This window comes from Rhinatrema bivittatum, chromosome 1, assembly GCF_901001135.1.
Source record: "Rhinatrema bivittatum chromosome 1, aRhiBiv1.1, whole genome shotgun sequence".
Taxonomy (NCBI): Eukaryota; Metazoa; Chordata; class Amphibia; order Gymnophiona; family Rhinatrematidae; genus Rhinatrema; species Rhinatrema bivittatum.
Window position 1 is genome coordinate 756,613,421 of NC_042615.1, and position 27,859 is coordinate 756,641,279.

General features: G+C 43.6%; 1 protein-coding gene across 1 annotated transcript in view; it reads left to right on the plus strand.

The window, feature by feature from the left end:
- RAD1 (RAD1 checkpoint DNA exonuclease) overlaps nt 1–26,080 on the plus strand; it is a 65,926-nt gene extending 39,846 nt beyond the window's left edge. Inside the window, 2 exon segments of the mRNA XM_029579003.1 lie at nt 14,276–14,374; nt 25,277–26,080. Of these exon segments, the coding sequence (XP_029434863.1) occupies nt 14,276–14,374; nt 25,277–25,460 (283 nt within the window). The 3' untranslated portion in view covers nt 25,461–26,080.
- The last annotated feature ends 1,779 nt before the right edge of the window (nt 26,081–27,859 follow it).

Here is a 27,859-nt window from a genome sequence, read left to right on the forward strand (position 1 = left end):
CGGGCCGAAACCACGCCCCCGGGCCCGCCCCCGAAATGCCGTGTCCCGCCCCCAAAACGCTGTGTCATTTGGCCCCGCCCCCAACACGCCCCCTTCTAAAAACCCCAGGACTTACGCGCATCCCGGGGCTCTGCGCGCGCCGGCGGCCTATGCAAAATAGGCGCACCGGCGCGCAAGGGCCCTGCTCACGTAAATCCGGGCGGATTTACGCGAGCAGGGCTTTGAAAATCTGCCCGTAAGTGTTGCAACCGTCGCTGCCTGACAGCTTCACTATGCCTACCTTTCCTTTTCTGCGACTCCTCCTGCTCCTCACGGACGTCTGGCTGCTGCGGTGTCCGCCTGCCGCCCTCTCCAGCGTCCCTAGACTGGCTTGGGCGCTGCTTCCCGCCATGCTCCTCAGGTATCTTAGGGCGCGCGTGCCACGCGGCCCTCATTCTTATTTCCTCATTGGCGCGTTTCTCAGGGGCGTCCCCCTGTGATGACGTCACGCTGCCCGGATATTTAAGCCTACTGCTTATTGCTAACCGTTGAGTTAGCAAGGGAATTCCTTACGGATGGGATTTGCTCTCTGTACCCAGCTACTCTGCCTTCCAACTTCCATTGGACTATTTCTATTAACGGGGTACCCGCTCCTTGGGGGCCTCTTTGCTTCTTTCAGGTCGCTATCAGGTAACCGGTACTCGCTCCTCGAGAGCCCATGTTCCCTGACCCGCTGCCTGCATCTATCTCCTCTTCTACTTGGAAGAACTCGCTACAGACACCATCAGTGAGTACTACTAACATCCACTCCTCAGAGCTGTTTCCCTGGAACCAGGTACTCGCTCCTCGAAGGCCTGCCTCCTTTCCAGCGCCAGTGCCATCTCTTACGTGGAACCATTGTGTGAGTACTTTGCCCTCAAGTCTCTCTACCTCCAGAGATCTGGTACCCGCTCCTTGAGGGCCAGCTCTCCCTATCTCGGGGGTTCTCTATATTGGGACTCTGTGAATGTTCTATTGTACTCACTTTCTCAGTTCTCTCCACTACAACACTGCTACCGGAGGAACCGCTATTCAGTGCCCTGGGGAATACTAGCCCAGCCGGGCTACATCTTCTTTTTTTTTTTTTTTAATTTTTTTTTTTTATTGCTTTTAAATGTTTCAAAACAAATTATTTAGATATATAATAATAAGAAACATATCTCAGTACTGTTTTACAAGCATTCAAAACAATTATTATATATCATAATATCAGGTAATGATAGAAACCACAAGAAATTAGAGAACATTGGAGTTTAAGTATTCTATGGAGCAGTACTAAAAAGAGAAAAACATTATACAATTTCCAGTTGTCTAGCTCCTACATCTTAACATTTGTTACCCTCTCTACGCTTCCTCTAAGAGTGTGAATCAAGATACATTCGCAGTTGATCTGGCTGACTGAAAGTATATCTTGCATCTAGATGTTTTATAAAACACCTGCAAGGATATCTTAAAAAAAATTGAGCACCTCTCTCCAATACTTCAGTTCTCATGGCTATAAATTTCCTACGTCTTAACTGGGTTGCACATACTACATCGGGGAAAATTCTTATGGGATAACCATAAAAATCCTGTTTCTGATACCTAAAATGTAACATTAATACAGCATCTCTTTCTTTAAGTGAGGAAAACTGAACTAGTAAGGTAGCCCTTGTATCAGTTTTCATCTCGTAAGATTTTTCTAAAAAATCTGTAAGATTCAATTCAGGTTTATCCAAATTCTCTTGATTTATATTACTTTCTCTATTCTGTGATTGCTGTAGATAATAAATCTTAGACAAGATAGGAATAGATAGATCCAAATATTTTAAAATATACTTCAAATAACTCTTAAATAAATCTGTTGGAGATGCTAGATGTGTTTTAGGGAAATTCAAAATTCTAAAATTGAATTTCCTAATTTGATTCTCCAATATTTCAAATTTATCTTCATGTTCTTCCTTTGATTTTATTAAGTTTGTTTGTGTTTTTTGAATTTCCCCAACTTTCAATTCTAATGAATTCATACATTTACCAAACTATCTATTTTATCCTGAACATAGATATTTTTATTTATAGCTTCCTGTACTGTTGTAGTAAGGTTATTTATAGATTTCTGCATCATTATCATCATAGAACCTAGTTCTTCAATAGAAAATTTCTTAGGTACAATAACAGAAATATCTTTAGTGTTTCTTAATCGCACATGTTCTTCCACTCTTAGTTGCTTTAGTGTCCCACCAAATTCATCTGCAAAGGGATGAGATAAAATATTTGGTTCCCTGGGACCCTGATCTTCCATGTCCTCAGAGACGTTAGTCGATTCTTTGACATCTCTCTGGGAACCAGATGTATCTTTTAAGGATAAATTAAATTCTAAGTCCGTCTTTGCAGATGGGGGAGCTGGTTTTTCTGGGGCACCGGGGGTTAAAGATGTTTCAGATGCCTGGTAGTTAGGCTCCTGCTCCTGGCCTAAACTACCTGCGGCTCCTTCTGGTGCTGATGAGATTGTTTGAAAGCAATCCGCTATTCGGAGTTGTATCGATCTCATATTAGGTGTAGAGGTAGAGGAAAACTCAGTTTTGCTTTTCTCTTTGTATGAGGCATAGCAATTGAGAGATATTATAAGTATCACTGAATGAGTCCTCCTAAGCAAAATAAGCTTGTCCAAGCGTGATTGCGATCAAATAGACAAAAAAAACCAGTTACTCAGCTTGCCAATGGACTCTAGACCGCTGAATCGTGGTATATCCGTTCCAAACCGTTCCAATCCGGGCTAAGCCGGGCAAAGCCGCGCTGGCGTAGGGCAGATTTTATTGCCGACCCGGCTCCTCCCTCCTACGTCACCGTTAGGACAGTCCAGGAAATGAAAAAGAAATTCGCAGAGTTCTCCGCTAGCGGGACCACTCAGCTCAAGGAAGTACAATTCAGCGGCGGCGCACCGGCAAAGGGCAGATTTTATTGCTGACCCGGCTCCTCCCTCCTACGTCACCGCTAGGACAGTCCAGGAAATGAAAAAGAAATTTGCAGAGTTCTCCGCTAGCGGGACCACTCAGCTCAAGGATGCACAATTCAGTGGCCGGGCTACATCTTCTACTCACTACTGCCACCTCTGGTGGCTTCTCAAACTGTCTAAATAAAGAACTATCTGTTTTTGTGTGTCCAGAGCCGAGCCTGACCTGTGGCCCCTCCCAGGTCTTCTCCCCATGGGCGTGGTCAGCTGCCACAGTGTCCAAGGGTCCACCCAAACCTCACTAACTATAACATTAAGAAACATCTGGGGGGGTTCAAGGTGCATAAGCTGCCTGAAGATAAGCTTAAAGGCAGAGAAGGTTTTCCATCTCAGACTAGATTTAGAGAGAAGCAGAGATTTCACCAAGCTAAGGGATCCTGAGGTCCTCAGAGGCAGTCTGTGGGAAGATCTCAGTCCTTAGGTCAGTCCTTTTGGGATGGCAGGAGGCCATCCAGGGACAGCAAATGCCTTACAATGAGGCGAGGCTAGTCCACTCTTTGGTTCCAGTTGTCAGAGTGTGTCTGATGCTCTTTTTCGAGGAGTGGAGCAAAATTACCACTGACCAGTGGGTCTTAAGTTTGGTCAAAGATAGCTACTCGTTAGAATTTGTTCATCCCATTTGAGATGCCTTTATCATGACCCTTGTGCTACTCTCACCAAGCACATAGCAGTCCAAAGAACAACGGACCACCTGAGGCAATTGGGGTCTATAGTAGTGGTTCCACGAGCAGAGCAGAGAACAAAGAGGTACTCTATTTAATATTTTGTGGTACCAAAGAAAGACTGCACCGACTGCCAACAGAGATCTGTTGACTTTGCTTGAGTAAGCCAATCATCGAGACATGAATGCACCATTTCATTTTCATTTTTTTTTTCCATTTATTAAAATGTATTAATCGCTCAACACAAAAGTTTCATGGTCTAAGCGATTTACATTAAAACATACATAAAATTATATCACATACAAACAAACATACACAACATGTTATGTGCCAAAAACATCAAAATAAAGCATATCATAGTATTACCAGCATCAGATATTCGGAACTTGCTCTAGGAACATTGATGGAGGAAGCTTTTTAAAGAAAGCCTAAATGTCTTGAGGTTTTTTTTGCATCCAGATCTCGTAAGGTAAGGTGTAACAGATGGAAGGAGCAGCTACAGAAAAAGCAGTTTCTTGTGTGGAAGCAAGATGGGCATGACGGACGGAAGGTACATCCAATAAGCCACGCTGTGATGACCTTGATTGCCGACTGGGTTGGTATATTCTAAGATGGGAATTAGTCCAAGGAGGAGAGTTCAGACTCAATAATTTGTAGACAGTCATGGCAATTTTATAATGAACACGATCTGAGATTGATAGCCATTTTAAATGAGACAGAACAGGTGTAATATGGTCGAATCATTTTGTGTTGGACACTAATCTGGCAGCGGAATTGAGTAATAATTGTAAAGGTTGCACCAGTACTCGTTCCCTTCTGAGCGCTGCCACCGCCGCCACCATTACCTTGGTAAATATATGTGGTGCTGTTGCCAACCCGAAAGGAAGAGCACGAAACTGAAGATGTTCCACCAGAATCATGAATCATAGGAATCTCTGGTGCTCTGGCTTGATTGCTATATGGCAACGGTGCCATAGACATTTACCAAGGTGATGGTAGTGGTGGCGCAGCCTTAAGAAGAGAAGGTGTGCTGGTGCATCCATACCTAAATGACTGGCTAATTCGAGTGACGTCAGAAGACCCTATCTGCAGTTGGTGCAAAAGGTGATGCAATGACTGCAGTCATTGAGCTGGGTAGTGAACCTTGCAAAGAATCATCTCACCCCCTCCCAAACCCTAAAGTATTTAGTACCGCAGTTTGATACATGGAAAGGGAAAATTTTCCTGATGGTGGAGAGAATGTTGAAGTTGCAGGGGCAAGTTTGTCATCTGTTGGAATTGGCGGTCCCCAAAGCATGAGACTATTTACAGGTCCTGGACTCTATGGCTTCGACGTTGGCCTTGGTCCCTTGGACTTTCGCGCCATGCAGCCCCTTCAGAGAGCTCTCCTTTCCAGTTGGAATCTATTGTTGGAGGGGTTTCATCTTCCTCTTCTTCTTAAAGGGGAAGGCAGGGAGAGCCTGTCGTGGCTTCTGAAAGCCAATCTGGATCGTGGTGTGGATCTGAAGATTCCGGATTGAGTGCTGATTACCACCGATGCAAGCCTTTCGGACTGGGGAGCGGTGTGTTGGGATCAGTAGGCATAGGGCCAGTGATCAAAGGAAGAGGCCGGTTAGAGATGAGAGCGGTGAGATACTCATTGCATGCCTTTCTGCCGTTGTTGTGTGGTTGTCCGGTGAGACTTTTGTCAAACAATGCAATGACAGTGGCATACATCAACTGATAAGGTGGAACCAAGAGTCTGGCAGTGGCCCGGGAGGCTTAGGACTTGATTCTCTGGGTGGAACAGCACTTGGAACAAATAGCAGCTTCTTATATTGCCGGGGTGGACAATGTTCAAGCAGACTTTCTCAGTCAAAGGTCCCTAGACCCCGGAGAGTTGGAGCTTCAGAAAGGGCAATGCGTCTCATTTGAGGCAAATGGGGGATTCCCCATCTGGATCTAATGGCGACCAAACAGAACACCAAGGCCTCCCGTTTCTTCAGCAGGAAAAGAGAGCACGGGGCAGAGGGCATTGATATGCTAGTCCTTCCATGGTCCCAAGAAGTCCTGCTTTATGGTTTTCCCCCATGGCCACTGGTGGGCAAGGTGATACGGCAGATACAGGGTCATCCAGACGACATGATACTGGTAGTGCCGAAGTGACCACGTCATCTTTGGTTCATGGATCTAATCAACAGGGCCATAGATGAGCCTCTGCTGAATCTTCTCCATCAGGGACCAATATTTTTGGACCAGGCGGCTCAATTTTGACTTGCGACTTGGCTTTTGAGAGGCAACAGCTGAGGAGAGATTATCCCGAGGTGGTCATTACCACATTCTTTCATGTCTTTAATGTATGTGCGGGTTTGGAAGGTCTTTGATTCCAGGTGAATCGCCAATAGAGTGCAGACTCTGGAAGTGATGGTATTGCATATTTTGACTTTTCTGCAAGAGGGGTTGGTCAAGAGTTTGGCTTTTAACTCTCTTAGGGTACAGGTAGCAGCTTTGAACTGTCTTTAAGGTACCATACAGGGCTATGCACTGTCGGCGCATCCAAATGTCATATGTTTCCTTCGGAGGGGAGAGAGGCGAATAATTTGTGTCCCAGTGTGGAAAACATGTCCGGTCTGGTGTGAGGCTCCATTTGAACTGCTTAGAAGGGCAACCTTGAAAGATTTGACTCTTGAAGTGATTTTCCTGGTGGCCATTTGACCAGAAGGGTATTGAGATTCAGGCTTTATCATGTCAGGATCCCTTTTTGCAAATTTCATAGTCAGGGGTGTCATTGCATATGGTGCCTTTCTTTCTGCCTAAAGTGGTTTTGGTGTTTCGTGTCAGTCAGACAATGGTGCTCCCAGTGTTCCATAGTTGAATGCTTCCACACCTCATGCAAGGGAACTTAGGCTGTTAGATGTGAAGCATGCATTGTTAAGGTATCTGAAGGTTACGAATGATTTTTGTAAATCAGATCACCTTTTTGTTCTCTAGAATGGTCCAAAGAAGCGGTGTCAAGCCTCCAAAGCTATGATTGCACACTAGCTTAAGGAGACAATAGGTTCAATGTATATATCTAAGGGTCGACCGATGCCTGAAGGGTTGAGGGCCCACTTGACACGTTCTCAGGCTGCCTCTTGAGCGGAAGCATAGCAGGTGTCTCTGCAGGAGATTTGCAGGACAGCTACTTGAAAGTCACTGCACACTTTCGCCAGACTCTATTGCTTGGATGTCAGGACTCTGACCTCCATGAAGTTTGGGGAAGGTGTTCCGCGAGCGGGAATCTCAGCGTCCCATCCAATTTAGGGGTGCTTAAGTATATCCCAGGAGTCTGGACTGATCAGGGATCAAACAGGGAAAATTGGTTCTTACCTGCTAATTTTCTGTTATGACCGTCAGTCGCAGACGGCTCGACCGCTATTACTCACTTTGTGCCTCACTGCCCTCTCTCCTATGGGAAGACTCACGGCTGTGGCTAGCCGCCTCTGACCCTCATGGCTCTGTTTCAAGACTCTCCAGGGTGACGAGGATGCTGCCAACTGCCATGTTTCTCCCGGACCTCCCTAGGCGCACGCGCGCGATCCATGACCCTCCTTTAAGGACGCCAGGGCGGGAACCTCAGGGCTGTCTCCCCTTGATGACATCACTAGCCCTGGACTCTTAAGCACCAATGGGGCCTGGCTCTAATCAACTTGGCAATGAGTTCCCTCCTTGCTGAATCCTGCTGCTCTCTCTACGGACGTCGGTTCCTGCTTCCCGTGGCGTGAGACACTCTTGGGTACCCGCTCCTCAGAGGGCCCTGCGCCTCGGATGTTGTCTACCTTGCCCTGCTCCTCAGGGGGCAGTTTCAGGAACTATTCTGCTCATGAGCCTCCACTTCAGTGTACCCCACTCTGCAGACCACTGCCAAACTACTCTGCTTGTGAGCCCTTACTTTGGTGTACCCAGCTTTGCGGACCACTGCCAAACTATGCTGCCCATGAGTCTCCAGTACAGTGTACCCTGCTCTGTGGACCATTGCCGTGCTACTCTGCTTCGTGGAGAACCAGCGTTGGTATACCCCGCTCCGCAGGCCATTGCCATCGCTAGGGACCAGCCACGCCTCCCGTTCCTCGGGTCTGCGCTTGTGTACTGTGACTGCTTAGCGCTCTTCCGCTCCTCGGGCCGACGCCTTGTTTCTGCTAATGCATCTTGCTCCCCGCTCCTCGGGGTTGCATTCTGCCTACACTCCGAGACTGTACCACACTTCCCCGCTCCTTGGGGTAGTGTTCCCTTGCATTGCCGGAGACCCCTGGGTTCCCCGTTTCTCGGGTAATCTATGTCATTCCTCCTGTGCAGACACCCTCTCTGCGGCTCTGCCCCCGGGGTCACCCTCTCTGTACTTCTCGCTCCTCGGGGCCTGTTCTTCACTCCACCACCAGGGGGATCTTTCTGGCTCCTTTCTCCCACAGTTCAGTCTCCTACTCTCTTCCTACTCACTGGGCTGTGCTACCTATAGCTCTGACCTCGCCTCCTGATGGTGAGGCTCAATGGGGCTCCTCCCCATGGGCGGTACCACCTCTCTTATAGGGCCAAGGGCCCACTAACCCACGAATCCTAACATTTTCATTCCTGTAGTACCATAAATCAGTCCAGAGAACCATCCATTGAAGAGAAAGGAGAATCTTCTGTTCATTCTTATGATTGTATGATTGCAGAGTTGTTGGTGGTTACCACACTGTTTCTGTATCCTCTTTCTGGAACAGAGTGTTTAAGAAAGTTTCAGATGATTCTCATCACCATCCTCCTGTTTGTTGGGGGAGGAGTTGTGGTTAAAGTTTTGTAGTGATTTCTCATCTTGGTTTGGGTACAGGTCATTACTGAGGGACTGTAGGTGGCACATTAGGTTATGTACAGTGTCAGTGAAACTTTGTCTGTCTCCATCTGCTGGCAGGTATGCAAAACCCAGGAGTCTGGACTGATCTGTGGTACTACAGAAACTAAAATTAGCAAGTAAGAACCAATTTTCCTATAAATTTAAACTTTGTTTTTATTAATATTTTCCTATATAAGGAAAAGTATTTTCTGAATCATTTACGATAATATAGAAAAATATCTGTTAAATTTACAATTAGACAGAAATCAATACCATTCAGATTGTATTCCAGTTAACCAAACCATGCAATTAAAGGAGTTACCAAATTAATTAATCTACCAAAATGTTTAAGAGGAACCAAAGTATTAAAGCAAGCAGGGCCAGATGACCATGATCTTCAGTAGAAAAAGCAGTACTATACCTTTAAAAGTGACACTTGCAGGGGAAAAGATAGCCAGGGTTTTTGTAAAGCAGAAGGTTTTTTCAGTTTTGATATGATGCTATGTGATAGAGCAGGGATTGGCAATCCCTGAGATGCATGTTACAATGTGGCATGCAAGCATGATTGTCCCTCCTATCTGCTTACCTATATTGCACTGGTGGTCAGCTCCAGGAGTATGGCTTAAATGAATCACTTTCAGGAACCACCACCATGGAAGAGTGATATACAGAAGTATAGGAGAGCTTGGAGATTTTATGTGCTGGAGAGGGAGAGGCTCCTGAATTTCACTAACCCAACCCAATGACTGCAGTCATTGCAGCACCTTTTGCACCAACTGCCGACAGGTCTTCTGATGTCACTCAAATTAGCCAGTCATTTAGGTACGGATGCACCAGCACACCTTCTCTTCCTAAGGCTGCGCCACCACTACCATCACCTTGGTAAATGTCTACGGCACCGTTGCCATATAGCAATCAAGCCAGAGCACCAGAGATTCCTATGATTCATGATTCTGGTGGAACATCTTCAGTTTCGTGCTCTTCCTTTCAGGTTAGCAACAGCACCGCATACATTTACCAAGATAATGGTGGTGGCGGCGGTGGCAGGGCTCAGAAGGGAAGGAGTATTGGTGCATCCATGTCTCAATGACTGGCTCACTCGAGCAAAGTCAGCAGATCTCTGTCGGCAGTCAATGCAGCATGTCCTGCAGAAGTTAAGATCTCTGGGCTGGGTAGTGAATCTAGCAAAGGGCCATCTCACACCATCTCAATCCCTGGAATACCTAGGGGCTTGATTAAACACCCAGGTAGGAAAGGTGTTTTTCACGAAGAAGGTTCTAAAACTGCAGGGTCAGGTTCGTTGCCTTTTGGGACTTTCAGTGCCCAAAGTCAAGGTCCTAGGTTCTATGGCATCAACACTGGAGTTCATATGTAGCCTTTTCAGAGGATGCTCCTCTCCCACTGAAATCTGTTATTGAAGGAGTTTCATCTTCCACTTCCACTCAGGGGGGACTCCAGGTTCAGTCTTTCATGGCAGCTTGATCGAGACAATCTGAATTGAGGAGTAGAATTGGAGATCCTGAATTGGGTGATAGTGCCCACGGATGCCAGCCTCTCCATTTGGGGAAGCAGTGTGCCAGAGTCAGTCGGCACAAGGCCAATGGTCAAAGGGAGGAGGCATCATGGTCTTTTAATTGGTTAGAGACAAGAGCAGTGCGTTTTGCATTACTTGCCTTTCTGCCACAGTTATGCGGTTGTCCGGTGCATGCTCTATTGGACAATGCAATAATGGTAGCTTATATCAACTAGCAGGGAGGAACCAAGAGTTCAGCAGTGACTCAGGATGCCCAGGAATTGGTTCATTGGGCAAAACATCTGTCACTCCTAGCAGCATCTCACATAGCTGGGGTAGACAATGTCCAAGTGGATTTTCTCAGTCAGAAAAGGCTAGACCCCAAAGAGTGGGAACTGTCAGAGGAAGTGATGCACCTCATTTGGGTCAAATGGGGAATTCCCCACATGTACTTAGCATCTCGACAGAACACCAAGACGCCTCATTTTTACAGTCGCAGGCAAGAGCATGGAGCAGAAGGAATTGATGCTCTGGTTCTACTGTGGCCTCTGAGAATTCTTCTTTGTTTCCTCCATGGCCACTTATGGGCAAGGTGCTTTGGCAGATAGAGAAACATCTGGGCCAGGTGATTCTGGTGGCTCTGGAGTGGCCATGTCGACCCTGGTTCATGGATCTGGTCAACATCGTCAGCTCAGTGTGCTGCAGCAGTCAAAAAAGCAAACAGAATGTTAGGAATTATTAGGAAGGGAATGGTTAATAAAACGGAAAATGTCATAATGCCTCTATATTGCTCGATGGTGAGACCGCACCTTGAATTCTGTGTACAATTCTGGTCGCCGCATCTCAAAAAAGATATAGTTGCGATGGAGAAGGTACAGAGAAGGGCAACCAAAATGATAAAGGGGATGGAACAGCTCCCCTATGAGGAAAGGCTGACGAGGTTAGGGCTGTTTAGCTTGGAGAAGAGACGGCTGATGGGGATATGATAGAGGTCTTTAAGATCATGAGAGGTCTTGAACGAGTAAATGTGAATCGGTTATTTACATTTTTGAACAATAGAAGAACTAGGGGGCAATCCATGAAGCTAGCAAGTAGCACATTTAAGACTAATCGGAGAAAATTCTTTTTCACTCAACGCACAACAAAGCTCTGGAATTTGTTGCCAGTGGATATGGTTAGTGCAGTTAGTGTAGCTGGGTTCAAAAAAGGTTTGGATAAGTTCTTGGAGGAGAAGTCCATTAACTGCTATTAATCAAGTTTACTTAGGGAATAGCCACTGCTATTAATTGCATCAGTAGCATGGGATCTTCTTAGTGTTTGGGTAATTGCCAGGTTCTTGTGGCCTGGTTTGGCCTCTGTTGGAAACAGGATGCTGGGCTTGATGGACCCTTGGTCTGACCCAGCATGGCATGTTCTTATGTTCTTAACATGGCAGTGGACGGGCCATTAAGGTTCAGTCACCTGCCGAAGATACTTCATCAGGGTCTAGTATTTTCAGATCAGGTGGCTCACTTCTGTTTTGCGACTTGGCTTTTGAGAGGAAGCGTTTGAGATGGAAGGGTTATTCCAAGGACGACGTCATGATCTTACTGCAGGCCAGAAGACCATCCACATCCTTGGCTTATGTGAGGATTTGGAGAATTTTCAAGGCCTGGTACCGAACAGAGAGTACAGTCTATTTATGCATCAGTTTCACATATTTCGACTTTTCTGCAGAAGGGTTTTGTCAAAGGACTAGTCTTTAATTCTCTTCAGGTGCAGGTGATGACTTTAGGCTGTCTTCGAGGTAAGGTTCAGGGGATGTCTCTGGCCTCGCATCTGGATGTGATTTGTTTTCTGCAGGGAGTGAAGCATTTGCAACCTCTGGAACAAAGGATATGTCCCTCTTGGAATCTTAATTTGGTTTTGAGGGGGATGTATGAGGCTCTGTTTGAACCAATGAAAAAGATGAATATTAAGGATTTAACCCTCAAGGTGGTTTTCTTGGTGGCCATTTGTTCGACCAGAAGAATTTCAGAATTTCAGGCGTTGTCCTGTAGAGATCCCTTTTTGTTTTACAGATTATGGAGTTTGGGGTCTCTTTGTGCACGGTACCCTCCTTTCTACCAAAGGATGTTTCAGTATTTCATCTTAGTCAAACAGTGGAGCTTCCAGCTTTTCCGAATTTGGATTCATCTACGTCTCACGAGAAGGAACTTCGCGTATTGGATGTAAGGTGGGCGTTGTTGAAATATCTCTACTAACAGTTTCTGGAAGTAGGATCACTTCTTTATGCTTTGGAATGGGCCAAGGAAGGGTTGCAAGGCATTCAAGGCTACGCTTGTGCATTGGCTAAAGGAGACTATTGGTTTGGCATACATTTATAAGAGTCACCCAGTACCAGAGAGTCTGAGGACTCACTCTATTTGGTCTCAGGCGACCTCCTGGGCCGAGTGTCAATAGGCGTCTCTGCAAGAAATTTGTAGGGTGGCTACTTTGAAGTCATTACACTTTCGCCAGACATTATCGGTTGGATGTCCATGCCTCAAATTACATGGGCTTTGGTGAGACTGTTCTACGAGCAGGACTATCACATTCCTGTTTATGGGAGCTTGGATACATCCCAGGAGTCTGGACTTATCTGGGATATGAACAGGAAAGGAAAATCGATTCTTACTTGCTAATTTTAATTCTTGGAATACCACAGATCAGTCCAGAGCTACACCTGATTAAAAGAATCCGCTTGTGGTGTTAGTATATTTGGCAGTAAATATATGATGCAGTATGTTGATGGATTCTATGAAGTTCTATTTGTTCTTGTTGGAACAGGGTTCTGATTTTTTTTCTTGAGGCTTCATCTTCCTCCTGCTCGTTGATGGGGATTTGGAGTCATAGGTTGTTAATATCATCTTCGCTTGAGTACAAGTCAATACTGAGGAACTGAAGGTGACACACTTGGTTATATGTCAGGGTCAGTAAACTTCTTTTCCTTTGTCTCCATCTTCTGGAAAGAAGGAAAAACCCAGAAGTCTGGACTGATATGTGGTATTCCAGGAACAAAAATTAGAAGGTAAGAACCAATTTCCTCATAACTCCTGCATGTCATAAGAACATAAGAAATTGCCATACTGGGTCCATTACCCTACAAGGGTCCATTAAGCCCAGCATCCTGTTTCCAACAGTAGTCAAACCAGGTTACAAGTACCTGGCAAGTACCCAAAACATTAAGTAAACACAAGAGTATATAGACCCTTGCACCCTAGGCAGACCAGTGTAACACCGCCTCCCCCCCCCCCCCCCCCCCAAAACAAAAGCCACCCTGAGTTGAAAGTACCCCTCTTACAGTGGGATATACATACAGAGTCTCTCTCTCTCCCTCCCCTTCACCTTTCCCCTAGTTGTGCCTCATCAGGACCAGTAGTAAAGTTACCTGCGTAAGGTGGCGCGCATTGCCATGGTCAGCCTTGCAAAATTCAGGGGTTACGTGCGTACGTCTTGGCCTCACCCTGGAATGCCCATTCTCCGCCCCTTTTCTGCCTCCATATTCTTGATGCATGCACAGGTATGTATGCGTGTACTTCCTGGATTCTTAAAATTCGTGTTGCTTGCATGCGGCCCACATACGCGTGTATGGGGCCGTTTTTGCGCCAGCAATGCTTTTAAAATCTAACTGTAAATGTTGCAATATATTCGCCCTCCAGATCCTCAAAAGACAGAGGATGAATTGAGCTTACAACGAACAAGACTGAGACAGGTGGTAAACAAGCACACAATAGAAAAACCTGAGGTCTTCATGCATGTGCAGGATTTCCAAGGCAATCCGCAGTTTAGCAAAAGAAACCTCGTAGAATTTGTACAAAACAAGATATTAGTCGCGTATAGGTAAATCATGGGAAACAAATCTCAAATACAGTTGCTTGGCATATTTGCCACCTCTTAAGATTTTAAATATGCAGTTTAAGGAACAAAAACAATTTTCTTAAAGAATTTCAAGGAAAAAGCAGTATGGAGGCATGATTTTAGAATTGAAAGGCTTCTTATTCACTAATCTTTTCTTAAGCTTTTTTATTCTTTTAACTTTATTACTCGTCTTGCGTGTATCAATAAAAGCCTGTTTTGCAGGCCCCATTATTGTTCCTAATTTAAAAGTTTGTAAATTTGCATCCTTAAACATTGTCATTTTTTACCTCCAATTAGTTAAAAGTTTTGTTTTTTTATTGTTGTATTAGGCTACATTGGCAAGTTTTCTCTGACTCCACTCTCCTGATTTTGTATTTTAGATTATCCACATTTGGAGATGCAGGAAGTACACATCTGGACTACCCCAAGGACTCAGATCTGATGGAAGCTTTTCATTGTAGTCAGACCCAGACCAACAGGTGAGCCACTAGTGAGAAGTGACATTATATAGGACTGATAGTAAATTCTATTTCAAAGTATGATTTCCAAATATACTGAACTGCAGTGAGACCTAAAACATATACATATATCTCATAATTTCTTTCAACTGATGGGCTTGCCAGTTGCAAAGGGATGTTATAAATGTTTCTGGTTATATGCTACAGTTTGGACATTGGCTGAGAGGTTGCATGGCCTCATAGCCCCTCAGTTATTGGCTGGTAAATAAATTATCTGTTGCAGATGACAGAAATCCCAAGTCTCTCTCACTCCCTGCTGTCCCATAATTCTTATTTAATAGTTGTAATCTAGGATACGCTTCCTGCTGATGTTCCTCATCTATCTCTATAGCTGATTCTAAGTTATTTTTATTCTTTTAATGTCTTTTTAATGTGTAATATTCTATAGTTCCCAATCCTAATATATTATTTAACTAATTTTTCACACTTTGGCCTCCTCCTTCCATTCTATTCTCTTGAGGGATTTATTTTTTGTAATATAATGTATGCAACAGTTAAACCTTAATTGACCTTATGTTATAAAGGTCCCTATGTTGATCACAGACCAGATTAAGCCAGTATTCTCTGCCTCCAATTGACAGAAGAATTACTGATGGAACAGCAGTATTTTTTATTTTAATGGTCTGGCCTATAATTTGAATTTTAAAAAATAAACAAAAAGGACCATCTTATCTAAGACATTAAATTTATCTTGGCCATGCACCTGTAATTTTTACAAAGTAGCAAGCCATCATTTAGTTATGCTTCCATTTCCATCAGAGGGTCTTGATTGAGTCAATTTAGAGAATATATCTAAGGCATTCAATTTAATTGGGCCATGCACCTATAATTTTTACAGAGTAGTGAACTAATATTTGGTTATGCTCCCATTTCCACTAGAGAATTTTTAGTTGAGCCAATTTATAAACAAACATGAAACGCGTTTGTAAAGCCGTGAGAAATGCCGAAGGAAGGCATGACAGACTAAGCGTCCTGAGGTTACACTTCCGCGGAGAAGGCACAATGGAAGTATGAAATACTGAGTTTTATGGAGGATATTGGTAGCAGCCAGCGGAAGAAAACAGTTTGGTGGTGATTAAATGGACGGTGTAATGGAAGTATGAAGCACTGAAGAGCTAAATTTAACTTTTTTTGATGTTTAATGTGAGGTATGAAGACAGCGGATTGTGAGCATCTATGCAGACAAGGAATTTCAGTTTCAAACAAGGAATATTGGAGTTTTAAGGAAGACCAGTGGTGTATCTAATAACTCGGCACATTGGTATACTAAGAACATTTGTAAAGCACTGATTTCAAATTCCCCTGTTGAAGCCGTAAGATGAAACGAGGGCCCTGTTAATGAATAGGGTGTGTTTGAGTGTGTATGAATGTTAGTGAGAATGTTTTTAAATAATACTTGGGGAGAAAAACACTTGAGTATATAATGTATATTTTATGAATGGCTAATGTAATATGAATATGTTTTTGATATTTTTCTAAACATAATAAAGAGAATTGTTTCAGAGAAATTGATTTGTGCTTGTACCCCACTCCATTAGGTGTGTTTCATGTTTGTTAATATTGGGCATGAACAAAGTGATATATTGCCTAAAGTTTGGGTATATATTATGTTATATATATTGGGGAGGGAGGAGCGCTGGTGAGCACCAAGGAAGATGGCTGCTTAAACTCTTAGCTCCTCAAACTCTCTGCTCTTTTTATTTATCTGTTGCCCTTTTTTCACGTACTGCTCACTGGGTCTGCTGTGAACTTTTCTATGATGCTGCTACAAAGTCTGGGAAGATTGTTGCCTCCGCGTCAAAGAGGACCTAGCACGACCCTCCCTCTCTGGAGAAGGTGCCAGTGGGGCATTCCTTGTTGCCTCAGGACACTATTCTCTGTGAGTTGCAACAGCTGAAAGATATGCTGTGCCATAACACAGAAACCACTTGTGCCATCAAGCTAGAACTATCGGATCTCACTGCTAATATTGCAGCCCTGGCACTGCGTTTGGATATGATTCTTGTGAGGCGACTGTAGCTGACCTTCAGCTCCTTTCACAGAAACTTACCTCTTTGCAGCAGGATTTCAAGGATCTTTTAAATCGCAACCGGGGCAATAATCTTCATATTCTTGGAGTGCCTGAAGGCTGGGAGGGTGCTGACATCCTGCCTTTTCTTCGCCAGCTAATTCCTGCTAGTCTGGGTTTACAATTTGAGCTCCTGCTAGAGATTGAGCAGGTGCATAAGATCCCCTCGCGTCCAGCCTCTCAAGCTTCCCACCTGCAGTCCATCATTTTGAAGCTTTTGCCCTACCAACACGTTTTGACAATCTTGGCAGCTGCAAAGGCTAAGTCGCCTATCCTGTTTAACAACATGCACTTGCTCTATGTTCCAGATGTGGCTAAGACCACTGCCGCCCGCAGGAAAGCTTTTCAGGGCCTGAGACCACGATTGTGGGAGGTTGGAGCACAATATGGACTGCTCTATCCGGCTAGAATGCGAGTCACTCATAATAATTCTTCTTGATCCTATGAAGATCTGGCTGCACTAATTGCCTACCTTGATGGCCTCCAGCTGACTTCCCCTATGGTCACTTGAATGCTGCCCGGTGCCGCCATTTTCTCATCTTTTTCCCCTTGACTGTGCTCTCTGTGCCTGCGTCCCCATTTTGTGGGCACGAAGAGGTGCTCCGAGTTTTGTTTTGTTTTTTTTCTTTATACTGCGGCTCGGACTGTCCATGCATGTCGGAGCCTCCTTTTCTCCTTTGGCAGTTTTTTGGTCTTTCTGTCAATGGCCTTTTTATTTCATAACTGTTTGCTGATGGCTGGATGTGTCTTCGATGCCTGAATTTTTCTTTTTCTTTTTTTCATTCTCTGATGTTGTCTATGACTGATATTTTTAAGTGAGACCTTCATCGCTATTCTCCTTGGTTGGCGTGGTTCCTTCGCATGATTCTCATGGACATTTTTCCTAGCCATTGGCCTATGTATTGATAAGTTTTATTTTTCCTATGCATCTCATGTCATAGTGTATTGCCTGTGCCACTGTTTATCTCAGTTGTCTCGAAGTCAGAGACATGTTGGTTCTCTTTTGTGTTTTTGATGTATTTTTGTTTCTTCTCCTTTTGAGTGTCCCTTTCTCTTTTCTCTCTTCTCTCTAATAATTGAACTGGGAAACAACTTTGAGAGTTCATTTGCCTTTTGCGGAGGATTGAGTTGTCTGTTTCCTTGCCCCACCACCTCCATCTCTCGTTTTTCCTCTTCATTGGGAACACTATAGTACTCATTTTAGTGTGCTTTTTTCATTTCTTTTCACTTCTATTTATGTTTTGTTTCCTTTCTTCTTTGGAGTTTCCTTCCGGATTTCCCATTCTGGCTCTCCTGATTGTCTTTGTCTTGGTGCCATTGTTGGTTTACTTGCAGCATTGTCATTGCCTGTCCTCTATGTCATGGCTAACGATGTAAAACTTTTTACCCTGAATGTGAATGGTATGAACCACTGCATCAAGTGTAAAAAAAATAAATAAATTCCTGGCATACTTTAAAATCTGTACACCTGGATATAGTCTTTTTGCAGGAAACCCATCTATCTGCTGCCGAATCACTTAAACTGCATCAAGATTGGGTGGGTCAAGTTTTTTTTGCTTCCACAGTTCATAAGATGTGGTGGGGTAGCAATTTTGGTCCATAAAGCATTGCCTCTACAACTTATTTATGCCCCTAAAATGGATGCATCTACTTTTTATGTTGATATCTCTACTTTGTTATGTAATTATGCTGATGTTCCTGTTATTGGAGGGGGGATTTTAATCAGCCTGTTGATTTGGTCATGAATTGTCAATCCTCTAGTCCTGCTAGACTTTCTGTGCCTCACGCAGCAGTTCTGAATTTCATTTATACCTACCATTTGGTGGATCCTTGGAGACCTTTACACCCCACAGCCAAAGGCTTTACCTTTTTTTCGTTTCCTCACCATTCTTATTCTCATATTGACTACTTTTTAGTTTCTTCTTCTTTACTGCACTCCTCACTCTTCTAACATTTCCCCATTCTTATTTCTGACCATGCTCTGGTCTCTCTTTCTCTACATTGGAATCTACCTCTGCCTAGTATTTCTAGCTGGTGGTTTAATGCAGCCTTGCTTGATGATGCTGCCTTTCAGATGAAAATAGCATCTTTTATTGTGGAGTTATTCTCTGTTAATGCAACCAGTGATGTTTCTCCACACACTGGGGTAGATTTTAAAAAAGTGCGCCTTCGCGTACTTTTGTTGGCGCACCAGGCGCAAACAAAAGTACGCTGGATTTTAGTAGATACGCGCGTAGCCGCTAAAATCCAGGATCGGCGCGCGCAAGGCTGCCGATTTCGTGTAGCCGGCGCGCGCCGAGCCGCGCAGCCTGCCGCTGTTCCCTCCAAGGCCGCTCCGAAATCGGAGCGGCCTCGGAGGGAACTCGCTTTCGCCCTCCCCTCACCTTCCCCTCCCTTCCTCTATCTAACCCACCCCCCCGGCCCTATCTAAACCCCCCCCCTACCTTTGTCGGGGGATTTATGCCTCCCGGAGTGAGAAGTAAATCCCCGCGCGCCAGCGGGCCGCTAGCGCGCCGAGACGCGACCTGGGGGCGGTTCCGGAGGGCGCGGCCACGCCCCCGGGCCGAAACCACGCTCCCGGGCCCGCCCCTGAAACGCCGCGTCCCGCCCCCAAAACGCCACGCCGATCAGCCCCGCCCCCGACACGCCCCCCTCGAAAAACCCCGGGACTTACGCGAGTCTCGGGGCTCTGCGCGCGCCAGCAGGCCTATGGAACATAGGCGCACCAGCGCACAAGGCCCTGCTCGCGTAAATCCGTGCATCAATCAGTATACATTCATTAATTAATAAAATAAGTAAAATATTAAAATATTAAAAATATTGCACATTTGAATGAAAAAATACACCAAAATCTTAAAATACAAGTACAAATGTTATTCATAATAAGAGCACATTAAATTTAACATTACTAGAGCAGAAATATCAGTTAAAAGGCAGGATTAAGAGTTAGGATTACAGAGGCCTCTAGGGCATATTTAAAAATAGGGAGAGTAGTATGTTAGGCATCTTGATATGCTGTTGAGAAGAGCCAGGTCTTTAAGTCCTTTTTGAAAGTTTTGAGATTCATTTGTAATCTTAGATCAGAGGGGAGTGCGTTCCATAGTTTGGGGCTTGTGAGTGATATTGCATGCTCGCGCACTTGTGAGAATTGAGCCGATCGAACAGAGGGTTTGTTAGTAAACCTTTGTTTGCTGAGTGGAGATTTCGTTTTGGAATGTTAAGTTTAATTGCTGCATTCAACCAGCTTGTCTGTTCTTCGTATATAATTTTGTGTACTAAGGTAAGAATCTTGTATTCTATTCGTGATTTTATTGGAAGCCAATGCAGTGATATTAAAATAGGTGTGATGTGTTCGTATTTTTTTGGTGCCGGTTAGAATCCTTGCTGCCACATTCTGGAGTATTTGTAGAGAGCGGATGGTAGAAAGAGGTAGGCCAAGCAGGAGAGAATTGCAATAATCAATGTTGGTGAATATGAGTAGCTGTAGTACAGTCCTGAAATCAGTTGAATTTAAGAAGGATTTAAGTCATCGGAGTATTAATAATTTGTGAAATCCATCTTTTATTTTTGTTGTGATGTGTGTTTTGAAGTTTAATTCACTATCAATAATGATACCCAGGTCACATACATGGTCTTCAAGTTTTAATGGGGAGAGGATGGTTAAGTTAGTTTTTCTCTGTAGTGGTATGATTACTGTTCTATCAATGTTAATTGATTATGGACAGGTACATAGAGGTTTTCTTGTAAGTTGAGTCTAGGGTATTTTGAATTGGAATTAGTATTTGTATGTCATCGGCATAAAGAAAATGAGTTAAGCCGAGACCAGCGAGTAAGTAGCAGAGAGGGAGCAGATAAATGTTAAATAACGTGGCAGATAGCGATGAACCCTGCGGGACACCGGTTTTGAGAAGAATTTTGTCGGAAAGGGAGTTGTTAATTTTTACTTGATAGTTCCTATTTGCTAAGTAGGATGAAAATCATTGGTGTGCTTTTTTCTGTGAGCCCAATTTCTGTTAGACGGTCCAGAAGTATGTCATGGTTTACGGTGTCGAAGGCGGCTGATAAGTCAAGCAGAACCAATAAGTAACTTTGGCCATTGTTAAAGCCTCTTAGAACTCTATCATTGAGGGAGAGAAGGAGAGTTTCAGTGCTGAGATGCTTTCGAAAACCAAATTGTGAAGGGAACAAAATATTGGTTTTTTCCAAATGTTCAGTGAGTTGTGTGTGAACAACTTTTTCTATAATTTTAGCGAGGAACGGTAGGTTAGAGATAGGACGGTAATTATTCAGAATGTCTGGATCAAGATTGGTTTTTTTTTTTCAAATAGGGTTTATTACTGCTGATTTTAGCTTGTCTGGGTAATTACCTTCTGACAGAGACAGGTTAACAATTTCTGTAATAGTGTTAGTGATTGTGATTTTTAAGGACTTCAATGTGTGCGTGGGGATGCTATCTAAAGGATGACTAGCAGGGTTCATGTTACTGATTATGGTTTGGATTTCAAAAGATGAAATTAATTCAAAATCAGCCCAGTGGGGGATTTCTTTTTTTCTCATATTGATGGGTTGGGGGTTGTTATTGAAGTTATTGGTAATAAGATTTGTACTTTATCGTTAAAAAAGTGTGCAATTTCATTGCATCTGATTTCTGGTAATGGGAATTTTTGATCAGTAGTGGATTTGGTTAATTTCTGCACAATGGAAAATAGGGTCCTGGAATTGTGTTGGAATTTTGGATTTTATTTGAGTATAATTCTTTCTTTGCCTTATTAATGAGTCTTTTATTGTGGGTTAATTGTGCTCTGTAGGTCACTAAGTTGGGTATGGTTTTTCTGTGTTCGCCATTTTTTTCCCTTTTTTCTCAACTCACATTTGGCCTTTCTAATGTCAGAGTTGTACCATTAATTGGCCCATTTGGAAAACAGCTGGTATTGGTCTCCATCTCATTTGTATCATGTCCGCTGCACACTCCAATTTGTGGAGCTGCAGGTTAAGTTTCAATTACCTCTGTCTCAGTTCCTTCGATGGGCCCAGCTCCTTTCCTGCCTTTCTCAGGCTTCATTGGATACTCAGTTGTTGAGTCAACTCCCTCAGGTTCTCACTGTACTCCGTGGGTTAACTGTCAATGGACACAGTGCTTACTGCGTTTATAGATATTTTAAATTACACACCCTTCCACATTGTATGGGGGTGGAGGTAGTCTGGGCCCATGACTTATCTATCCCTAATGGTTTCGCTGGTCCTTGTTTTGGGATAAATCTCTTCGGGTTTCATTATCTTCCCATCTCACTCAGTGCATGAACTTCTTGGTACACCATACTGTGTGGACTCCCTGGACCAGATTTAAGGCCGGTTTGTCTAGGACTCATCATTGTTAGTCATGTAAGGCCCCTGAGGCTGCTCTTTCCCACCTTCTATTTCATTGTCCAGCCACTAAGGTTTACTGGTATGATGTCAGGATTAGGATTTCTAAGATGCTGCGTATATCTTGTCCACTGTCCTATAATCTTGTTGTCCTCAGATCTCTTGTTTTTCAGCCACCTCTCCCACCTTTTCAAAGGAAGCTACTAGAATTTTTGTTGTCTATTGCCGTTAAATTGGTATTGTTATACTGGAAAAATTTAGCTAATCTCAACGTCACTTTTTGGTGGCACACTGTGTCTCTTTATTATCGCTACAATGGAGGAGGCAGCTAGATGATACCGAAGGACATGTAGCTGGGTCACCATGTGGAGAATGGTGGATCACTATTTCACAGAAGCGGACACTGGATGTATTGCTGTCTGGACTGAGTAATGCATCTATTTTCCTGAAGCTATGGAAGCTGCCTCCCCGTTCCCCTTTTTTCTTTTTTTTTGCCTCTTTTACTATTTTGCTGTATTGCTAAGATGTACTTTATGCTTGCTGCCTCTCTGGAGTATCTAAGAATCAATGTACTCCAGAGTATGTGTATATATATATATATATATATAACACTATGGTCATGTTACCAGTAAGCCCTGGGCAAGTGCATATTATAGATAGAACAGTATAGGTTACTTGAGGGGGAGGATACCATGCAAATACAGCCCCTCCCTTTGAGGGTGCTGGGATGGTCATCCCCCTGAAGTTTTTAAGCGACTCCCTAGAGGGAGTCTGTGGGCAGTCCATTTTGGTTTGCTTCCGGTTAAGAAGTTGAAAAAGAGCTTTTGGGGGGGGGGGTTCATTGGATTTTGCAGGCCCAATCAGAGGAGCCAGGCTCACCCAGCCTAAGGACACCGATCAGGTTTAGGAGGGTGTTCCTCTCAGACCACCCACTGGCTGGGATTTCCCCACTGGATTGTTTTCTGGGATTTGTAGGAAGCCTGGTGGAATCCTGTACACGTCCTGGGCTCAGTGACTGGGGAGCCCTGGGTCTGGGGCTGCATAGGTTAGGGAAGACCTGCCCGTCCATATCCTCGAAGAAGACAGAGGTGGTAGAGGCGATGCCAGGACCTTCCATTGATGATTTCAGTTAGAAGGGAAGAGATTTTTTTTTTTGAGACTTACGAAGAAGAGGTTGGCTGCCCCTTCCTACCGGAGCTATGGTTCCTAGGAGGATCCCTCCCATTAGAGATCCAGAGAACAAGGATAAGAACGAGGAACTAATCTGACTGTAAATACTTGCCATCCTCGAGGATGCCCACTCGGAGTCTTTGCCCTAGGGAGAGAGTGAGGTAAATTTCACCACTCTGGGCCAAGATTGTTTTGCCCATTGTTATCCCGGGTTGGTAAAAGGGTACTTGTCCACCTGGGCCTTCACTTTTCCTCAGGTCCATGTAAGTAATACTCCCGCATAGACTGAGAGAAGGAACGGTTACCAAGTCGCTTTCCTGTGGAACTAAGGACGAGTCATTTGCGCCTATTCACATCTACTTACCTATCAGTAAACTTTATGTTGGAATACTACTCTGGGTCTGGAGTGTTTTTTGGCACATATAACTCACAGTGGGATCTATAACAATAGTGTACCCCTCTCCAAGGGGATATAAAAAATTACCACCCAACTTTAGCGTTCGGGGTTCTGAAAGGAAACTTTCCTCCCACCAAATAAAAGAACTCACACCTTGGGGAGGAAAGAGACTGAGGTCCATCCAGCCAGGGTTCTAGCCCCAAAGAGCCAAGCTCAAATTCTCTTATGGCCCCATCAGAGCACAACCTGCTCCTAAAGGTGGGGTTACATTGTTTTTTATTTTTGGGGCCAGGGCCACCTCTGAAGGTGGCAGCAAGGGGAGTGGGTGGGGGGGCCTCCAAGGTCCCTGGAGTGGTTTTTTGCTATGTGAAAGGAGGGGGGTATTTCTAGGGCTTTGGGCCCTATAAGAGATGGTGACCCTGATCGAGGGGGGCCGCCATTGCTTGGGAAGGCCCCGTTCTGTGGTATGATTTTTTTGTCACACGTTTGTGCCACAGTACCACTTGATAGTTTGTTAGGGAGGAGTCAAATATCATGGGGATGCTCCCCTGTGATATTTGTCCCTTCCTGTGATAAACTATTGTGGCTTAGTACATTTCTCTATTAGACTGTATAAGGAAGTACCAATAGTACCTGAATGTAATCCACTTTGAAGTGCTTGAAAAGCAGATTATAAATCAAAATAAATAAAGGATATAAACTGTTGGCCTCAAACCTATGCTTCTGCTGGCACTGAACTGCTGACACATTTATTTTTCTCTCAACTTCGCTTGGTAACTTTATGCTAAGTTACAGGATAAAGTGATATAACTAAATATTCTATTTAAATGTCTTCTAAAATGAATTAAATAACTTTGATAAATTAGCCATTTGCCTTAAGGTTATTATTCTTTCCCATTCTGATGATGATGTTACATATTCGTAAGCAGCAGCAGCAGCAGCAGCACTGTTAACTGATGACCAGCTCGAGAGATCCTGGACTTAGTAATGCAGATGTATGGCAACAGCATCAAGGGGAGAGATTAATCTCAAAATGTCATGCTGCTTTTATTGGCATGGGGCTCTCAGCTGGTGGTAAAAGTTGTCTTTATAAAAGAAAAGTTGAATTGGCTATTTAATTTTGCAGTTAATGATTTTAGATTATTGTGAGGTGCATCTTATCAAGTCGTGATAAGTTTTATACATACTAGTTTTTGTAACTAAGTATGGCATTCTTTTGGTATTGGGAAAACAGTGGAAGATCAAAGAAAGCAAAGATATTAACTTTTAGCATTCTTCAGAAATTAACAATTTTCAGGATGGTATAAATCTCTCTGCTGGGTGATCTTCTGATGAAAACTAATGGATATAGAGTTTTTATGACTACCATTTGCAACCTAGATTTAGAAGTCTTCCGCTACCATGCAGACATTAAAAAGCTTTACCCTATATTTATGAATTTACTTGGCTGTGTTTGCACTATTCTGGGACAGATGCAACCTCAGTTTATCTTTCTATAAATTTGAACATCCATACCTTTTTTCGGTCCATCCTGTAGTTTTGTTGTTGACTTATTCTTTTATAGGCTGGAGAATTGTTTGGGGGCCAACATAGACCATTTGAAACTAAGTAGTTCCCTCCTTAAGGTTTCTGGATAGCTTCAGATGGGCAGCTTCAGATGACTGAAGAATGGATCTTTGTGGACTCAAGAGCTCATGTATGCCTCTTCTTGAGACATTTTTTATTGAACCAACCAAAGCAAAGTTATCACAACCTGCAAACAATTCCATTTTTCTCCCAGACTAATGCAGCTCCTAGAAACCTCTGTTTGACTTGTGTAAGCTGTGTGTATTAAAAACTTAGTTTTATTATTCTTTTCCTGCAGGTACAAGGTATCTTTGCTGAAGCCATCTACTAAGGCCCTGGCATTATCCTGTAAAGTGTCTATTCGAACCGATAACCGGGGATTTCTCTCCTTGCAGTACATGATCCGGAATGAAGATGGACAGATCTGTTTTGTGGAGTATTACTGCTGTCCTGATGAGAACATTGATGAAACAGAACCATAGGTGCAGCCAATGGACTCTACAGTTCATTTGAATATTCAAATTCAGGATAAGCAGTATTCATTAATAATTGAAGGGAAATGGACTGCACATAATGCTTTTTACTGGGATAGGCACAATTGAGTGATCTGGTTTAGTAAGAGATGGATCCACTGTAGTGCAGCCTGGCATTGGTGGCACCCAGGTCTGAGCAGTGGTGGGAAGCCTCCATATATGTTTAAAATGTCTCCTTTTGCAAATGTGTTATCTTTTGAAAGATTGGAAGATCATAAAACTATGACTTGATTCTGGGTGGCTTTCTGCTTATAAATAGCTTTAACATTCAAACATTACTGTACAGAAAATAACAGTGAGCTATGAAGAAACAAGGTGAATAATTTGATTTTGCTAGATTAACTGTTTTGCATATATTACAGAATGTATATGGTGCACCAAAGTGCTCATCCTTGGCCAAGTCTAAAAAAATTATGTATTTGTTTTATATATATATATATATTTGAAACAAAAGAATTATACTTTTTAATCTGCACTTTCCCTCTTTTGTATATATGCCCCCACACCAAACATGACTAAACAATGCTTGTGCTATCACCAAACAGAAATAAACTGAAGCTTACCCTCAGCATTGCTCCTTCAATTAGAAGTGATCACCACAGTAGTGACAGTCATCTTACCGCTACTGCTTATTATTTCTGTAGTGCTATTAGATGTATGCAGCGCTCTATGGAGTTTACAATCTAGTCAAAACACAAAGAAAAGACGAAACACTTCAGAAATTGGATTTATTAGAGAAAACATAGTTAAAATCAGCAAGGCTATGACTGATTTTCAGAGGGATAGCTGTGTTAGTCTGGTGTAGCAAAAAATGACAGGAATCGAGTGGCACCTAATAGTTTAACCAATTTTTTGAAGCATTCAATAAATTGGTTAGTCTATAAAGTACCACCTGATTTCTGTCATTTCAAGGCTATGATTGGTAAGATTTAAAAGCAGCCTCAAAAAGGTGGGTTTTCAGGAGGAATTTGAATATGGTCAGAAAGGGAGCATAATGCATCAATTCAAGAAGCCTGTTTAAGCCAAACAGTGAACCAAGGTGTAAAAACCACTTGCCCTACCCCACAGGATCAAACACTTCTCGTCTCTAGCATGCCTGACCATTTCTGCCTTAAGACTGAGGAGTTATCTTTTCTACACATATTTCTCACACCTTGGATCTGTGGTTTTAGCCACTCGCTGCCATGCAGCCCTATCAAGCTCAGTTCTCTTGCTTGAGTTATGAGCCTCAACATCATGGTGAATGGTATTGATCCATTTCTTTTCTTTTTGGTCTTCCTGTGGGCCTTTTATCCTCCTCCTGCATTTCCAGTACCTTCCTGGGGTGTAGAAAGATGAGGAAAGACCATGCAGCATACCCTGAGAAAGGTTAGCAGGGCAAGTATGTTGAGTGAAGAGGCATTTTTTATTCCTTAGAGCTGATAACCTTGGGGCTAAGCCCAAATTCCGCCCTTGCCCGTCACTATTTGGTATGTTCTTTGTTCCAGAGATATATAAAAATGCAAGAAACAAGTTTTGGTTAAGAAATAGAAAAACAAAGACTATGGTTAAAGGTAGGGAGATCAAGTCCACAAAGAAGTCAGGCCAAGATGGCAGCCTAAGCTAAATGCAGAGATGGAACTGTTTTTTAAGCAGTTTGGCAACTATCTTCATGGGCAAATGGAGGGGAAAGTCGCATATCTTTCCTCCAGAGGTACCAATGGTCCCGCAGCTTTATGGCTCCTGCAACACTGTGATCTCAGGACTTGGCAATGCAGTGGCTTCCTCTAGTGACAATGAAGCATCATTTAAATCTGGAGTTTTAAGTACTTGCCCTCCTCCTCTCCCTGCCCAGGATGTGACCTGGTTGCTGGCTCATCAGAAGCAAAGGCTGCCACAGAAGAGGCAAGAAATGCTGTTTTTAACCAAGGGACAGTTTTAGCAACATACTCCCTTTTACCTGTTGCAGCTAGTGTCTGTTTTGGGGTCTCCAGTTGTGCAGTGAGTTAGCCAGCGGAGCAGATCTCGAGATAGTTTGAGCCTCTCGTGGGCCTGTGAGCATTGTGCTAGTGGGCAGAATCCAGTATTCCAACATGAAAGATAGTCAGACTGGTGGTAACAATGAGTTCCCTGTACGTACCCAGATGAGTTCAGACTCCTGGGTTTTGCTTCCCTTCCAGCAGATGCAGTCACAGAAACTTCCCCCAACACTGCCATGTAACCTGGTGTGCCATCTGCAGTCCCTCAATATTTGTCTGTCTCCAGCAGATGGTGGTGATGCAAAACCTACAGTCTGGAAATTAGATTAAAGAAAAAAAAAAGTAAAGTTAGTGAGGGATTAGGAAAGAAGAAGGTTGGCAGGTCCTGGT